Source organism: Tupaia chinensis, unplaced genomic scaffold (genome assembly GCF_000334495.1).
Source record: "Tupaia chinensis unplaced genomic scaffold, TupChi_1.0 Scaffold145870_1, whole genome shotgun sequence".
Classification (NCBI taxonomy): domain Eukaryota; kingdom Metazoa; phylum Chordata; class Mammalia; order Scandentia; family Tupaiidae; genus Tupaia; species Tupaia belangeri.
This window is the reverse complement of record NW_006205727.1, coordinates 109,215-123,173: the sequence shown is the minus strand read 5'-3', so window position 1 is coordinate 123,173 and position 13,959 is coordinate 109,215. Positions and strand designations below refer to the sequence as shown.

The 13,959-nt window shown below is 37.2% G+C and overlaps 1 protein-coding gene and 1 pseudogene across 9 annotated transcripts in view; both read right to left on the bottom strand.

The window, feature by feature from the left end:
- Positions 1-13,959, bottom strand: part of PPHLN1 (periphilin 1) — a 119,838-nt gene that overhangs the window by 78,321 nt on the left and 27,558 nt on the right. For 7 of the 9 annotated variants that reach the window (XM_006168542.3, XM_014584209.2, XM_006168546.3 and 4 more), the window contains 2 exons: positions 3,816-3,980; positions 327-388 (listed from right to left, as the gene is read on the bottom strand). In XM_006168542.3, the coding sequence (XP_006168604.1) occupies positions 327-388; positions 3,816-3,980 (227 nt within the window). The remainder of the gene's footprint in view (positions 1-326; positions 389-3,815; positions 3,981-13,959) is intronic. The other 2 variants (XM_014584210.2, XM_014584211.2) reach the window with 1 other exon arrangement.
- On the bottom strand, positions 7,792-8,160 carry LOC102485036 (prefoldin subunit 1 pseudogene; annotated as a pseudogene).

Here is a 13,959-nt window from a genome sequence, read left to right as displayed (position 1 = left end):
GGGTGATTTCTCACTTTCTGTTTCTCTGTCTCTCTCTTTCTGGTGAGCGTACGCGCTCTTTAACAAAAATTTCTCCAAAAATAAAAAATAAAAAAATAGTTCAAATATTGGTAAATATTAAAAATTATCAATTATAATATTCCAACAGATGTACAGCACTAAGGTATCAGTGCTATTATACTGCATAACCACAAAAAGAATAGAATACTTGCTTTTGAAATCTTAAATTCTAATAAAATATTTCATTTATGTACCTTGAGGCTAGATTTCAGCAGAAAACATCTCATTTCAACAAGTCAAAGATTCAAAGTACTTATTCTTTTTACCTGTATTCAGGCTGTCGGCTTGCAGAGTGATCATCTCTTGTCCATCTATAACCAGAATCATCCTGTAACATAAAAAGTTACTTAGATATTTATTCACATTATTTTGGGCAAGCAGAATATATATAAAAGCACTACTGGAAACCAATCTCTAAGTCCAAAACACTATGATATCAAAAACACTTTTCTAAATTTCCTTAAGCTTAGAAGGCATAGAAAGGATCGATATCTAAAATAATAGACTGAGAATCAGTGGTACCTTTTACCTTTATTAAAATGTTAAATTGTTCCTTTAGTAGACCCAAATAGCCTTAATGCCAAAGACACATATACTAACAACACAATGGTTCAGGCTATTTGGGAATAAATGATTCATTTAAACAAGATACACGATCTCTACCTTTTATTTAATTTTTCCTTCTATTAAGTTCTCTCTTCAATTTCCAGACTCAAGGTCAATGAAGAAATTGCTACTTTCCTAATTTTCTGGCTTAAGTTTTCTTTTCTAACCATATCTCCCATTAAAAACTACAATCAGAAACAATAAGAACTGACAATTACTGATACGCTATATTAGAGTAACATGTGACATTAAAATTTACAAGTTAATCAAATGAAACACATTTTATCCTCTAAGTCATATTTGCAACAGCACATAAAAAAAGAATAGTGGTACCAGCAGATGGCACAATGGTTGCATCGCTGGACTCCCACACAGTCGACCATGGTTCAAGTCCTGTGCCTGGCAGCTTAAAACTCATCCCAGGTATGTGTACATGCACATGTGCCCCAAATCTCAAGAGGAAAATGGAGAAAGGATTGCAGCATGGGCATCCTCCCGGGAGGTGATTTCTTGCTTTCTGTCTCTCTATCTCTCCAGTGAGCATAAGACCTAGAGCAAAAATCTCTCTCTCTCTCTCTCTCAAAAAAAAAAAAAAAAAAGAACCAATAGTAATCCATAGTCCTATTAAGTTATGCATAGAACAATACAACATGCAGATTACATACAGTAAAAAAAAATTAATTCAGCTAAAATAAATCTTTACCTTCCTCTTTGGTATCACATAGCCTACTCTAAATTTAAGTGAAATGTATTCATCATTTTCCTTTTGATCATTAAATGATAAATCATGTAAATAAAACAAAATACTCAATGCTACAACAAAATATTGGATCAAGCAAGCAAACTGCTTTTTTATAATTGAACTCCAGATAAGAATAGTGTCATGAGAATTTTAAAAATCACAAGTGTGCTTGTGTTTGTTTAAAGGGAATTTAGAGAAAAAATGTTACATAAAATATCAAGACAAACACAATCTATAACAATAATAGAAAAAATAATAGGAAAAAAAACTACTGTTGTAGAACTATTATGTTACAAGGCTTTAGGAAAAAAGGTTTCATGAGGTTTCAAATACACATCAGACTATTTAATAAATGTAATTTTTTTTCTTGAAGTTTTTGCTATGCTCTCCAGAAAGACAGAGACAGAAAGCAATAAATCACTCCCCAGGGAGATGGCCACGCCGCAATCCCTTCTCCTTCATTCTCCTCTCAGGATCTTGGGGCAACCGTGCACGAATGCCCAGCATGAGTTTAATGCTGTGTCTGGGACACGAACAGTGGTCCACTAAGTGGGAGTCCAGCAATATACCCATTACACCATCTGCTGGTCCCAATAAATACAAAATTTCCAAATGCACAAAATGTCCACAGAAAGTTTTCTTTAAAGGGATAACAAATGTCCACATAAAGGCCAAATTATTTCTTCCTGAGACTACCTAGACAATGGCTCTGAAAGCAAAAATCCATTTTTGGAATAAAGACATACAGTGTTTACTTTTCAATACCCAACTCTTCCTAGAATAGTATCATTTAAAAACTGAACAAAATCTAACTCAGTTGAAAAAAAAAAAAATTCTGTGGGACCAGCAGATGGCATGACGGTTATGTTGCTGAACTCGCATGTAGTCACCCATGGTTCAAGTCCTCAACTCAACTACTTGAAGCTCACACCAGGCACATCTAGATGCGGGCCCAAGATCCCGAAAAAAGAATAAAGGAGAAGGGATTATGGCATAGCCATTCCCCGGGGGATGACTTCTTTCTTTCCTTCCTTCCTTCCTTCCTTCCTTCCTTCCTTCTTCCTCCCTCCCTCCATCCTTCCTTCTTTCCTTCCTTTCTCTTTCGGATGTTATTGGTTGAAGATATTTTGATCAACTTGACTGGGGAGAAATGTTCACATATTAAAATGTTCACTTTGTAAGCTAAACAATGTAATTGAATGTATATAAAAAAATTAAAAAGTTAAAAAAAAGAATTATTTGTTAATTTGTACTATTACTATTTTATTAATTTGACCAGAAAGACAGAGAGGGAGGGGAAAGCAAGAAAGCAAGCCACCAGGTCAATACTTGAAATGTGGTCAGCCATGTGGAAGTCCAGTACCAGTACCAGTACCAGTCCAACCACCATGCCACCTGTTGGCCAAAACAAAAATCTCTCTTAAAAAAAATTCTCTAGGAAGCCAGGAAGCTGTAACATCCTGAACTTAAGAAACAAACACAAGAAAACACTGACTAGTCTCATTACCATTTCAGAACTGTCAAGAGACACTATGTTTAGTACTAAAAGAACTGGACTCCCATACACATTCACCCTGGATAAATCACCTTACCTCCATTTCTTCAAGTATAAAGTACTAAAACTAATTCCGACAGCCAATGTGGGATCAATGTTATTATAAACAGTGTTTGAATATGTACTGTTAATTACTACTTTATATAGTATAGAAGAAGAGAAAAAGAAGAGGCAGGAAAACTCTAAAAGAGGAATGCTGTAAACATGCAAGCGTGAGTAGAAGAATCACATCAAGGAACAGTTTCAATCAAGTTCAATCACAGATTACTGCAATATTAAATGCACTCATCTCAATTATTGATCAAGAGAAACATAATAGTAATAATTGCAGGTAATACTTAAAAACTATTCACATACTACAATGTGTTTTCTAATCGGAAGTAGTAAACAGACTTTAATAACAATTATAACAAAAATGAAATGGAGTATCAAAACCTTGGCTCAGCTTCACTGGCAGCATTTTATTGTGATGAAAATAAAGTAATTCTAAGTGGGTATGCTAGTAAGACAAGGTAATCACACCCACCTGCTCATTACTTATTGAGGATCAAAGTAATAGGTTACCTTTACATGGTTCTGCAAATCCCTGCCAAGTTAGAAGATAACAATGTAGGCTAGTTGGAATTAATTTCATTAGACAGAGCTACACAGAGTGCTTACCCACTTTGTCCAGCACCCCAACATTCTTGACTACTAGTTCCCATTTGACAGCTAAAGCAGGCAATTCAACAGAGCACCAAGCAGGAAGTATTCATTCAACTGCTCTAGTGGCCATCACATAAATTTTTTAAATTACATGGATTTTTTAACTTATAAGAAATAACGATTAGTACATGGGGGAAATTTACATACTCCTCTGTGAGGTGGACCACTTCTTCGCTCATGAGAAAAACTGCGGCCCTCGTCATATTCTCGGTAATCAACATGACTGTAATATCTATTGTAGCTTCCTTCACCAGGTCTGTCTAGCAGTGGTGGTTTCTTTGGCACAATATTAACTACTCTATGGTAGCCATCCTAAAACAGACAAAAAGAAATATAAAAATCACTAATTTCTCTATTTGGTTTTGGAAAGGTTTAAAGCACAGGAGTTCTTATCCTTAATTATATAGTATAAATGCATAAACAAACAAAAATGCATTAATGAAATAACATGACTATAACTAATAGTAAGGTCTTCACATGGATTAAAGGAAATCAAATTGTTCAGTGAAGCCAGGTGTTCAAAATAACATGTAGCAATGCAAAAGAAACAATCTTAAGTAAAAGAAAAGATACAGTATAATCATTATAATGAAAAATAAACTTCAGACAGTAAGAATAACAGTCCTATCACTAATTACCTAAGATTTTAGAATAAAACCAAGTAAGATAGTATACATATTTTGGTCTACTGTATTTGAACTACACTATTCAGAAGGAATATAAGATTTTTACATGTAAGTGGCAGCACAGAGAGATGACACTGAGCTAGAAAGATAAAAAAGAAACCATTTGCTATTTTTCCAGCAGCACTGGAGGAGAGTCTTTGGATTTTTTAGGCCTGGAAGCAAAAATAAATGCAGATGGAAAATTTGAACTAATTTTCAAAGTAATATGTTGTTAATAATTTAACATTTTAACAATTAAGTGGGTTTTGGTGGGATGTGGGGAATTGGAAAGAGGAAAAACATCTTAGGTTAGTAAATGCTGTGACTAACTGTAACAAACAACAGTTAAGAAGTAGCTACAGAATATGTACTTGTAAATAATCAGGCTTTGGGCTTTCACCATACAAACGTTAAGTGAGATATATGTGAAAGATAACTGAAAGTCTGGTGGAAGATATAGCATGAGATAACAGATTTAGGGGGAAAGAATAACCCTGCAAAACATAAACCCTAACATTCAGAGTTGGTTACTTTACCATCCTAAGCCTCAGTTTCATAACCTTTAAAATGGCATTATTACTAATGCCTACCTCCTGGAATTGGTGTTAAGGATAAAATGAGAAACAGAATATAAAGTGTATTGTACAATACCTAGAACACAGTAAGTGCTCAAACAAGTTTGCCATCTTGATAGCAAAAATATAGAAAATATTTATTTTCAAGTCTGAGGAAACACTAAATCGAAGAGTTTCCTTAAATTATCTTTTAGCTGTTATGACCACAATTATTCCACTGTTGTTAAATTACCATATACCATTCAAATTTCCCATTGGGCAGGAAATATTTCAATGTGTCAAAAGAAAAATAATAAAACCAACAGTTTCTATATGGGAACAGCTGATGGCATGATGGTTAAGGATGTAGACTCCTTATTTCTGACTGTGGCTTGAGCCCAGACCTGGCAGCTTGCTTCCTCACTGCCTGTCTGTCTGTCTGTCTGTCTGTCTCTGTCTCTCTCTCTCTCTGGTGAACGCACGTGCCCTATAGCAAATTAACAAATAATAATAATAAATAAATAATTCTTTAAAAGTTTAGGGGGTGGTGTGGTGGTGAAAGCACTGGAATCCCACACGACCAACGGTGGTTCAAGTCCCAGACTCAGAAGCTTGAAATTCATACCAGGCACGTTTGTGTGCATGTCCAAAACCTCAAGAGGAGAACTGAGGAGAGGGGACTGTGGCATGGCCATCACCCCGGGGGGCGATCTCTCACTCTCCTCTCTCTCTTTCTGGTGAGCACATATGCCCTATAGCAAAAGAAAACACTCTCCAAAAAACAAAAACAAAACAAACGAAACCAAACCAAACAAAACAAATAGTTTATATTTATTTGAGAGCTAAAGAGATCTAGCTCATTCTTTCTCATAGAGACATAAAATTGTTTTGTTCTTTAGTGCATTAGATATTAAATTGTATATACATCTACACTTACATAAAATACGGCACACAAATATAACATTTTCCTATTTTTCACAGATTCAATTAAATGTAAGCAAATATTGACTTAAAAAAGAGACATTAAGCAAAAATCAGCAAAATTACAGTCTTATAGCATTTCTAATTCAAAATTTATTATTTATAAAATTAGAGTAACCAATTTCTCCATTCTAAGAAACTAATCCTTTCCACAATATCATTAGCTGTTTGTTTGCATTTTCTTACTTGGAGGAATGGTGGGCTGAGTATCCGTATCTAAACAAAGCAGCCTGGCTCCTTTGTTCAGCTGTCCTAATTACTAGAAAGTTATTTCTGGACTGTAAAATGTAAACAGTAAAAACCCTCTAAGAAGTAAAGCCTGAATCATATTTAGTTATAGATTTTCAAAATTGCTTCTACCAACTAACAACAAATAAAACAATCATTCTAAAAGTTGTTTAGTCAGGAAAAGAAAAAAAATTCTTAATGACAGTTCTTGTACCTGGCAAAGAAGATCAAATTGGTATTTCCCTTTATGTTTTGAAAATGTGTTCAAACATACTTTCTCTGCTCTGTAGATATCTAACCTTAAAAAAAACCTCATTATTTGAAAAGATTTAAGGAAATGAAGATGACTATAGGAGTCTGTGACAAAGCAAGAATATATTTTCAGAGGTAATGTCTTATCCAGATATACTATTTAAAGATTTTTTTCTTTCTAATAAATTCCATAATATTTGAATAGCAAAGATTTTAGAGTTTCTTTTCCAGAAGTTTTACTGTTAAGAAGGCTCACACATTATTTTTGTATTACCTGCATTGCCAGACCTTCTTGTACAAATCTTTTTTTTTTTTTTTAGCTATGTTTGCTATAGGGCACATATGCTTGCCAGAGAGACAGAGAGAGAAAAAGTAAGAAATTATACCCTAGGGGAATGGCCATGCTACAATCCCTTCTCCATCTTCCTCTTGGGATTTGGGTACACACAAATACAAGCCCAGTGTGAGTTTTAAGCTGTTCGGTCAGGACTCAAACCACAATTGGCCATGTGGTAGCCCAGCATCTTAACCACTATGCCACCTGCTGGCCCCACAAATTTTTAATTGAGACGTAAACTGATAATCTTCATTTTTAAAGTGTTAACATAAACACACAAGGCTTAATATACTGATACATTTGGAGCTTCCATTTTAGAAATATCATGGGGGGAAAATGGCACTACTACATACAAATCAGAAATAGAAACTGACCTATAAAATACTGTTAAAGATAACACAGAGTGGGACCAGCAGTTAGCGTAATGGCTGTGTTGCTGGACTCCCATGTAGTCAACCGCGGTTCCTGTCCCAGACTCGGTGACTTAAACTCACGCCGGGTTCGTGTGCATGTGTGCCCAAGATCCCGAGAGGAGAATGGAGGAGATGGGATTGTGGCGTGGCCATCCCCCCGGGGAGGGGATTTCTCGCTTTCTGTCTGTCTGTCTGTCTCTCTCTCTCTCTCTGTCTTTCTGGCAAGCACATGCGCCCTCTAGCAAAAACCTCTCCAAAAGAGGAAAAAAAAAAAAAGATAACACAGGATCATTCATTTTCAACTAATTAAAAAATAAGTCTACTAGAGCTGACATATTTTTCTTTTCTTTTCTTTCTTTTTGTTTTGTAGAGTGAGATAAGGACCTTTACTGGTCAGACCAGCGTGCCTAGTAGCTCAGGTGGAATGTCCCCCTGTCCTGGCTCCCATCTGCCCTCTCTTAGGAGCTCAGGACTCACTCCCAGAGAGAGCAGTGTACAGACAGGGTGGCAGGCAGAGCTGGATAAAACATAGTGTTGTGAACTGAAAGCAGCTTAAGGTGATGGAGGAAATGTTGGGGTACTAGGCTATCCAGATAAAACATCTTTTGGGGTGGACAGGAGCTGCATCCCCAACAGGCTCTTCTATACTTGACAGGAACAGGAAGGGTCCGGAAGGCTTCCCCTAGTGATTCCCTACTGTGCCCTTGGAGCCATCAGCACCTCTCAGATGTCCTCAGCTTAACCTTAACACTCTATTCCAGGTAGGACTTTTTCTGTTCTATAATAGTTCTTTAATTTCTTCTTATGGTATTTACTGCTTCTCTAGTAGCAGACTATTAATTACCTTTGACTGAAGAACAAACATTCTTCCCACACTTTCGTACATATTAGTCTTACCTACCAAAGTCGTCATCTCTGTATCTGTAAGATGGGCATACTTTTTCATTCTGTTTAGTAGTTTAACCTGAATGTCTGCAAGCTTCACTTTCTACTGAGTATCAACAGCTATGCCTGAAGCTCTGTGAAGGCCTTCTTCAACTCTGGATCCATACAGGCCACCATCTTGGTACCCACCTTTATATTATTTCAAATGCATGTATTAACAATCTTGAGTTGGAATACAAAAGCTCAATTTATCTCGGTAAAATAAATTTTTACTGCTTCTGTTTATTATTATTTTTTAAATCTACAGATCAGTGATTAAAGAAAAAAATTCTCTAAATTTAAAATATCAATTATTTTCTGTAGGTGTTACTAGAATTTCTAAACAATATGCATAGAATTATTGGATTTGCTCCTGCAAAGTTAGTATTACACTAATTGTATAATCAGTCGGACCACAAATAAAAAGTATATGTAACTCAATTTAAAAAAAAAAAAAAAGGGGAACCAGCAATTAGCGTAATGGCTATGTTGCTGGACTCCCACGTAATCGACCACGGTTCGCGTCCCAGACCCGGTGGCTTAAAACCCACACTGGGCGCATGTGCGTGCATGCCCAAGATCCCGAGAGAATGAAGGAGAAGGGATTGCGGCATGGCCATCCCCTCTGGGGGGTGATGTTTCGCTTTCTGTCTCTCTCTCTCTCTGTCTGGCGAGTGCACGTGCCCTATAGTGAAAAACAAACAACAACAACAAAAAAACCAAGGGACCAGCACTTGGCATAATGGCTATGTTGCTGGACTCCCGAGTAGTTGACTGCGATTTGAGTCCTGGACCTGGTAGCTTAAACTCATGCTGGGCACGTGTGCATGTGTGCCCAAGATCCCGAGAGGAGAATGGATTGCAGTGTGGCCATCCTCCTGGGGGATGATTTTCTTGCTTTCTGTTTCTTTTTTTGGCGAGTGCATGCACCCTATAGCAAAAACCTCTCCCACTTCCAAAAGGAAAGTCTATTTTACGATTTTACTTAATCATTTACCTATGTATTCTACCAGAACATAGAAAGAAAAAACTTGCATGTCCACTTAAATTTTGTTTCAAAAGTTCTACTTTATGAAATTTGTATTTATTCACGTATCACTACAGACAATTACTACCATAAGGCCTTCCAAGTTTGTGAAATAAGAATCACAGTTTGCATGAGCTAATGAAAACCTGGACAGAATAAAATACACATCAAAATATTAGGTTGTTGGAAATCATGATATATTTTTCTATGAAAAAAAAGTGTCATATAACTTTTCTAATGACCCAATAGTGCTACAATTTAGAAATCTGAAACGGTGACTGTTCTGTTAGAAAATAAGCAATTATGGGAACCAGTAGGTAGTGTGATGGTTAAAGTGCTAGACACTCCCACATGGCCAACCATGGTTTGAGTACCAGACCTGGCGGCTTGCTTTCTCACTTGCATGCACGCACACACACGCTCGCTCGCTCTCTCTCTCTCTCTCTCTGGTGAATTGAAAATAAATTGATGAATAAATAAATTAGTTTTAAAAAATAAGCAATTATATCTTTACTTGCTATACATTACAACTCTGTGTTATGAGAAATCCTTTAATTTTAATCATTAAAAGCAGGTTAATGGTTTTTGTTTAATTCAATAAACAAGCCTAGAAAAATTTTCCATATTAACATTAAACCTCATTTACTGTGTAAATAATTATGTAGATTATCAAGATTCTTTAAAAACATTTCTTTTGGGGACCAGCAGATGGCTTAACGGTTATGTCACTAGACCCCCACATATTTGACAGTGGTTCAAGTCCCGGACCTGGTGGCTTAAAACTCATGCCAGGGATGTGTGCACATGTGTGCCCAAACTCCCAAGAGGAGAGCGGAGGAGAAGGGAATGCGGTGTGCCCATCCCTCCTGGGTGGTTTCTCGCTTTCTTTCTGTCTTTTCAGTAAGTACATGCATGCTATAGTTAAAATCTCTCAAAACAAAATAAACAATAAAACACATTTCTTTCCTGGGGCCAGGAATTGACGTGTGGCTAGGGCACTAGACCACAGTTCTAAGTCACAGACCCATCGGCTTGAAAATCACACCACGTAAGTGTGTGAGTGTGCCCAAAGTCCCGAGGGGAGAATGAAAGAGAAGGGATTGCAGTTGGCCTCCCACTCTGGACAGTGATTTCTCACCTTCCATTATCTCTTTTTCTGTCTCGCCAGCAAGAGCACACACCCAATGGCCAATAAATAAATAAATAAATAAAATAAATAAATAAAATAAGATTAAATAAATCATGGGACCAGCAGATAGCGTAATGCTTACATCACTGGACTCCCCATAGTCGACTGTGGTTCGAGTCCCAGACCCGGTGGCTTGAAACTCATGTTGGGCACATTTGAGTGCAGTCTCAAAATACCGAGAGAAGGGACTGAAGCATGGCCACACCCCCAGGTGGGAGGGTGATTTCTTGTTATCTTCTCTTTGTCTCTGGCAAGTGCACACATCCTATAGCAAAAATCTCTCTCTCAAAAAAAAGGGGGGGCAAAAAAATGAATCATGTCATTATTACTAGTTTTAAATTTGCTATAGGGCATGCGTCTCACCAGAGAGAGAGAGAAAGAGAGAGAGAGAGAGAGAGAAAGGAACCAATCCACCAGGTCTGGAACTTGAACCATGGCCTGCCGCTTGGAAGTCTAGAGCTTTTGCCACCATGCCACCTGCTGGCCACATGAAAAATAAAATCTTAAAAAAATTCTTTCCCAATGTCATTATGATATACTTGGCATCCATTTTAACATGCATAAAAAATCGTTTAAAATAAAAATGAAAGGCCAACCACTGTCATGGTGGTTAGGGTGGCTGAATCCCACAAGGCCAACTGCATGGTTCAATTTGAGGATTCGGCAGTTTCAAAAACATGCCAAACACGTGTGAGTACCCAAAATCATGAAGAGAGAAATGGAGAAGGTACTGCAACGTGATCATTGCACATGCAGGAGTGCTTTCTCACTTTTCCTTTCTTGTCTCTGGCAAGCATCCCCCTCCCTCCCCCAGCAAATAATAAATAAATAATGTAAATACATAAATGCCCTTTCTTTTTTCTTTTTTTTTAACCTATGCTAATCAACTTATTAAAATAGTTGACTTAGGCATCAGCAATGGTGACTTAAACCTCAACTCCTGGTTCAATACTGATGGAAGTAATCTGTTTAACAATCTCAGAACTGTGCAAATCAATGAGTCGCCTGTGGATTCTCATCTGGAAACAATCCTAAGTCTTAGAATCTTCCCTACAAGGTGTTTTTCTTGTAGTGATCCTCAAAGGCTTGGTAGGCTTCTGAACTGGTCCTTTCACTTTGAGATCCTTTTTCTTTGCTCCTCTGATTAAGTGAGCACACACTTTCTCCACAATTTTACATTGTGGCTGGTTAAAGTAATTCTAATTCAGTGAATGGCCACCTCTGGCTCCATGGGTGTTTTTATAGTATCTTTAAAAGCCATGGCTGCGGCACAGCTTCCTGATGGGAGCTTCGTGCCACCTGCATCCGCTTCTTCCACAAAAAGCTCTATGTGTCCTTTCTCTAAGCATTCTTAACTTTTAAAGACACATATTAAAACATCTAGTTACATATAAAATATGGTATCATGGGTTTACTTCAGAATAATGTAGGGAGGAGAGCAGAAGATGGACAGATAACACAAGATCAGCCATCAGTTGATAATTGCTGTTTGGATAACTGTCCATGGGAGTTGATTATATTGTCTATTTCTGTATACTTGATGTTTGCCTTTATGCAAGTAAAAAACTCAGCAGCTCCTACAGTGCAGTGCTGTACATTGTAAGCCAAATCCTACAAGGCTGACCAAAGTCTAAATCCCAGATGAGCAGCGTGAAAAATACTGGGTGGGCATGAGAGTATGCACACTCGAAATACTGGCAAGATGAACACATGGAGGAAGGACTAAGGCATGACTACACCCCATTCAATATTGCTGCTTCTCTCTCTGGTAAGTGCACATACCCTCTGGCAACTAAAAAGAAATGTTTTTACTTTACTTTTAGCATCAAATGTTTTTTATTAGAAAAGTTCATAGAAATCATAAATAATTAAGGATCTTAATCTGATCTTCATATTTTATAACAAACATTTTAACTGTATCACTTATTGATTTGATTTAATTCATTCACTGATTCTTCAATGATAAGCCAGTATTTCTGGATCATTCCAATGGTGTTTGGGAACAACGGGTCAAAATATTGAAGATTAGGATATATCGTTACAAAATGCAGCCAAGAATGACATCATATCTCTCTGGAAATAGTGACAACAAAAAAGAAAATTATGTAATTGTCCTGTAATTATATCAGCCAAAAAAGAAAAACACCTCCTGGGGCCGGCAGGTGGCGTGGTGGTTAAGAGCGCTGGATTCCCACATGGCGGACCAGGGTTCAAGTTCCAGATCTGGAGGCTTGCCTTTTCACTTTCCCTTTCTCTCTCTCCTTGCCCCTCTCTGGTCAAAATTTAAAAATGATTAGCAACAAATGGAATTAATTAAATAAATAAATATTTGTTAAAAAAAGAAAGAAAGAAAACACCTTCTATGACAGCTCTACACAAGGGAATTTTTTTTTTTTTTTTGGAGAGGTTTTCGCTATAGGGCGCGTGCGCTCGCCAGACAGACAGAGAGACATAGAGACAGAAAGCGAGAAATCACCCCCCAGGGGGGATGGTCACGCCGCAATCCCTTCTCCTCCATTCTCCTCTCGGGATCTTGGGCACGCACGCACACGCGCCCGGCGTGAGATTTAAGCCACCGGGTCCGAGACGCGAACCGCGGTCGACTACGTGGGAGGCCAGCGACATAGCCATTACGCTAACTGCTGGTTCCCAAGGGAATATTATTTTTATTTAACTTTAATTTTAATTTGACCAGAGAATGCCTGGGGTAGGGAGTGAGAAAGCAAGCAGCCAGGTCTGGGACTGGAATTGCAGTCAGCTGTGTGGGAGTCCAGCACCCTTAACCAGCACACCACCTGTTGGCTCCACAAGGGAACATTATGAAATTTTCACATTTAAAAAACTACAAAAAAATACATTCTAGCTACTGATATGCAGGCTCAAGTAGTTAATGAGAAGTTCACAAACTTAACTTTGAAATATGTTGAAAAAAGTCAATACATTGACAGGAAGACTAGATAAAACAAGATAAAGCATGATTAGTAAAATGTTAATACTTGGATCCAAGTGGTGAGTGTATGATGTTTATCATAAAATCCATTCAATTATGCTGTATGTTTGAAAACTCCTGTAATAAAATAGTCACAAAAGTTGCATCTACATGGGTAAATTTACATGACCACTGACTGTATCAAATAAAATGTGGAGGATGAAAAGATAGGAATTAAAACATGCATGTGAAGATTCTGAATAGAAGTGTTTCATTAAGGAACCAATATAAGGTATAATGGTTCCATCCTTGAACTCCCACATGGCCAACCACCATTTGAATCTCGGACCCTGTGGCTTGAAACTCACACCAGGAGCGTGTGCATGTGTGCCCAAAATCCTGAAAGGAGAATGGAGAAGGATTACATCATGGCCATACCCCCTGGGGGGTGATTTCTCCCTTCTGGTCTCTGTTCCACTCTCTCTGGTGAGTGTATGCACCCTATAGCAAAAATCTCTCAAAAAATAAAAGTGTTTCGTTAAAAAGAAATGAGAAGGAAAGGAGTATTTCAACACTAATAGACTTGAAACAATGTTGTTTTATGGAATATAAATGCTACTGAATTACTATAATAAATAGATTTGATTTTCAAATTAAACAAAATAAAGATTTCTGGATTATAGTTTGGATATAATCATATTTCAGAATTTATGAAACAGATACATATCCCATGTAATCTCTACTAACAATATCATATATTAAATGCAATAAATAATTTATTTTTTAACGAAA